This window comes from Strongylocentrotus purpuratus, unplaced genomic scaffold (assembly GCF_000002235.5).
Source record: "Strongylocentrotus purpuratus isolate Spur 01 unplaced genomic scaffold, Spur_5.0 spur5_contig_229, whole genome shotgun sequence".
NCBI lineage: Eukaryota > Metazoa > Echinodermata > Echinoidea > Camarodonta > Strongylocentrotidae > Strongylocentrotus > Strongylocentrotus purpuratus.
Window position 1 is genome coordinate 1 of NW_022144875.1, and position 4,655 is coordinate 4,655.

Consider the following 4,655-nt stretch of genomic DNA (forward strand, 5'->3'; position numbering starts at 1 on the left):
GGTCAATAATTTTGGCAAGTTGGGGTTCAAGTTCAGCCATGTTACCATTATTGGAGACGATGAAGTCCCAAGTTACTCCCTGGTCTAAGCCACATTCAGACTCTGCATCATCAACACCTAAGAAAATGGCAACAAACAAGGTAATGTCAAATTACATTTAAGCATGTCTTATTGATTATAACAGACAAGAATTTGGAGAAAGGTTGATAAAGTCAAATTCTATTTCTTGAATTTAGTACAATGTATTTACAACATTGAAAAGTAATTAACTATTTACATAAATGTTGTACATGTAGTAGGACTACAGACTGAGAAAAGAAGTGATCTTCATAAGTTGATAAAAAAAACTTGTGGAGGCACATTGTTTTGTTTTTTGTACTGTCTAGGTTTCAATATTTCGGGTTGAAAGTTTTGAAACCCTTAACCTTAACCCCCTAGGCCCTTTTTGCTAGGAACCATCCTCAATCCTCCAAAGTCCTCTAAAATTTTGCACTGATGTTCAAATGAAGGAAACCCAGCGCCTCAATCCTTCAAAATCGTCAGACAGTCCTGCCTCTCAGAATGCATTCATCCTCAGTCCTCCAAAATCATCCTCCTCTTCAACATGTTCAAAAAACACCATTCATCCTCGATCCTCCAAAATCCTCATGTGCTTCAACACCATTCATTCTCAATCCTCCAAAATCCTCACGTTTTCTCAAACACATTTCATCTTCAATGTAGGGTTTAAGGGTTAAATTACATTTAGATTATTTACCTTGGTATGAGCATATCCTCGCGCCAATCTGACACTGTCATCTGCAGTCACTCTTACAGTGACAGTCTGCTTGGGGTAATTCTCTTTGAAAAACACCACATCAGTTTGCTCCTAGCGTCACTGATGATCCATACTTTGTGGTTTGGTGATGCATCTTCGATAGCCAAACCACAGAAGTATGCTGGGTTTTTCTGGCGTTGCTCCTCACCCCACTTGATCATCTTTGCCCTGTGGTCCTCCTTATAGCTGGTGGCATCAAGTAACTTATTGAAGTCCAAATTGTTTTCCTAGGGTATGGGTAAATAAAGGTCGTCGACTCTTTTAATTAACAGGAAGAAGTGGTATGATCTATAACAGCTTTATGAAATATGATCTCAATAGACTGACAATGAAATCGAAATTCCCAGCAAATATTATTATTCATGGTTAATTTATTTCATTTAAAGGACACATGGCAGCCCGAAGGCTGAATTATGGTCATTTTACAATAGTGAAAAACATTAAAGTTAAAACAAAATCGACAATGAACAATGATCCTAAAAGCTAAAATCAGACTGGTAAATAAATAGATGCACATAAAAACACTAGAAAATGTACTTTAAAATATATTAAGGAAGTGTGTGGGAGAGGAGGTATGGATTGCTGCCCAGCAACCCAACATTACTACATGTATTAATCTTATGATCCTGCTCACTGACAAAAGGCAGCAGTGCATTAAGAATACAATGTATATCATTTCTCTACTAACATATAGGTCTCAGGTCTCAGTGCAAAAGTGCAATGACCCAGGCAGTACTGCTGTAACGTTAAAAGTGGTGATTGGACTTTGCAGGGAAAAAAATAATGAATTTGACAAAATACCTTCGCATATTGAAGTTTGAGTGTCCAGACAGTCTCAGTATTACGCACAAATCTGCACCCAATCTGTAAAAGTAAAATATGTAACGAATAAATGAGGATTTGATCAATATGAAGGCCGACTTCACGCACTTCACTGGCTAACTTGTCATTAGGCGGCGCACGAAGGATCCGTGGGAGGCAGGCCCGCCGCGCAGTCTCATGGCAGTATGCCATCGGCGCATGTTTGTAATAGCCCCATAAATGTGGCCTATTTACTGGACTGCCTCCGTAAACATAGGCCACACAGCCACATGTACAAAAAAACGTGTCGACTTTGCCAAATTTTGATTTTCACATTTAGGCTTACTTTGTAGATTTTTTTGCTTTAGAATCATTCTCACCCTCTATATAGGCTAATCAGAAAGTGCTGCCTTTTTCAGATGTTTCATTTTTGTGAAATTTCATGTTGAAATTTTGATACGCAAACGTGTGCAAATGTATCCGGAAATTTCACGAAAAATGGACATCTGAAAAAGGCAGCACTTTCTAATTAGCCTATATAGAGGGTGAGAATGCTTCTAAAGCAAAAAAAACGTAAAAAGTAAGCCTAAATGTGAAATCAAAATTTGGCAAAGTCGACACGTTTTTTGTACATGTGGATGTGTGGCCTATGTTTACGGAGGCAGTCCAGTAAATAGGCCACATTTATGGGGCTAGTTTTGTAACAATTTTTTTCGGGCCCCAATCCTGCACTACTTTACAATGACTTACCGCTCTAGTAAAATATCAGTTGTAAAATCTTTCCCGATTTCCGCTTGCCACTGAATACAAGTACAACATCCGGAACATTCACATCCATTTTTAACGATTTCGTGTTTTATCATGACACTTTGACAGGAGATGATGGGTTTTAGTGCTAATGCACGGCTGCGCATGCAGCCAGTGCAGCCAGTGCATGCCGCATGCAGTGAGCTGATCGTCTGCTCGTGTAGTCAGTGTCTGACAAATGTTTTTGGTTGTGTGTGTCAAAATACATTATGGTAGTCAGGATAACAGACATTCAATATCGTAGTAAAATTAGGGGTTATGTTTAAGGTTAAACGAAAAATATGCAGCAAATTAATTTTTAAATAAATAATAATAAGTCGTTTCAAAAAAACGATTCTTGTTTTTAATTTTAATGGCATAATTACTGTACCAGGTATTACTGTTTGGAATCGTAAAACTTGAAGTTTTTTACTTATAATTCACGCTTGGAAATAAGTTCGGTAACCAGACTTCAAACATGATCTTTGTAACCTAAATAGCTAATGGTGCCAGACTCAAATCACTGAACTGTCATTTCACATTTTGGGGAATCCCGCTTTTTAAGTCGGGGTAAGTTCTTTGGAATTTAAGATTGGTTTTGTTGCATTATTATTTATCATTTTACAAATTTAAAGACTAAAAATGAAACTCATGATCTACTTAACTTTGTCAAGGTGTTGCTTGTAGGCCTAGTGTAGATTTTTGAAACAGTTGTTAAAGGCAACCAACATGTTTGTGTATATTAAAGTTTTTGTAGTGCCTAGCTATCGTTACGGCAGCCGGCCGTATAGCCCCACTAGTGTGGCCGTCGGTATGCTGCGCTGAACCCAAGGCCACACACCGTGGTCTGCGCACTACTGAGGACGTTTTCATAATTTCAACAGCGAATTTCTTACATGTGGTTGTATTCTACGATGATGTCCCAACTTTCACTTCTGGGATGCTTGGGTGTAATGATGTTCAATTTTCCAAGATATTCTTGAATCTTTCTGGAGCCCATATGCACTCGTGAAACGTCTGGTGATGGCAGCCATTTGAATGTGACAGAGATGACCTCAAGCTGTGAAGTTGCGTTTATGCAAATTGCTTGTCGAGCGAGGGCGCGAGTTGCAATGCGACGGCTGTTTCCTGTACCATGCATTTATCGTCTGGGGGCCACGTGCACTGATCTCTATTCAGGATCTACGGCACAGGAAACAGCCGTCGCATTTGCAACTCAGTAGCGCGCGGTACCACGGTGTGTGGCCAGAGGTTCAGCGCAGCATACCGACGGCCACACTAGTGGGGCTAAATGTCAACATGGTCAATGACAAGACAACAGTCATGACAGAGTTAGCATGGTCTGATGGTTAGTTTTCTTTTCTTTTATATTTTTAAGGCAGTGGATATTTAGCCGGATACGGCAAAACTTTAGTAACGTTAGCTTGCCGGATATGTACTGGACTACTGAACATGCGCAGTTACTGTTTTTGGTGACAAATTTTAGTCTGGCTCCAAGCCAACATTCACATTATTGTTGTAACTTCGTATTCACAAGATGGGAATCAGACCATTTTTACAATTTCGGACTTTATTTCCTTTAAAAAAATCCTCCAGTGCCACAAATCTGAAAAAGAAAATGTAATACTCTGCAATAAAATGTTTGAGACATGTTAAAATAATAAAAGAAGAGTATTCTTATTTTTGGGGGATGGGTAAAAAAAACCTTAAAAATTTTGCCAGCGGGGATCGAACCCGGATCTTCCCGCATACGAGATCCATGTTTATCCACAAGGCCACAGGTGCTACACAACCGTTGGTGGTAATTTAATATATCTTATAATTCAGCCCTATCTTAGAGAGTACAGCGCCCTCTGTTGATGGGGATTGCCGCCGGCAATATATCCACTATCTATTTTTAATCGAATCGTTCTTTTTATTTAAGTAGATTTCATTTTCTTCTTTGTTATTAATATCAGTGCTGGAGGATTTTGTTTAAAGGGAAATAAAGTCCGAGAACCATTCGATTGATAGCCTGGTTCCAAGAGAAATATTCTGACCTTGAATATTGTCAGGTCAGGGAACAGACTGTCAACTGCCATGACTGCCATAATGATAGCCACTGCTATTGTCGTAACCGTACTTGAGGCATAGCTATTCTTCCAGAACAAGAACTTACAGAATACAGAATCGCCAAATTGGTGTGGGTCCAAGTGGTGTGGGTTTGTGTTGACCTTGGAATTTTTGTGAAAGATGACGTCCAAATGTTTAA

At 39.1% G+C, this 4,655-nt stretch overlaps 1 protein-coding gene across 1 annotated transcript; it reads right to left on the reverse strand.

Moving 5' to 3' along the window:
- Positions 1–45: 45 nt before the first annotated feature.
- Positions 46–2,456, reverse strand: LOC115922376 (phosphomevalonate kinase-like; the record flags this gene model as incomplete). Its single annotated transcript, XM_030981345.1, is given in 7 exon segments — positions 46–117; positions 793–867; positions 870–1,044; positions 1,619–1,641; positions 1,644–1,681; positions 2,369–2,405; positions 2,408–2,456. Coding segments are annotated over 7 exon segments (469 nt in total), but the record flags the coding sequence as incomplete, so codon positions are not given.
- Positions 2,457–4,655: the final 2,199 nt, after the last annotated feature.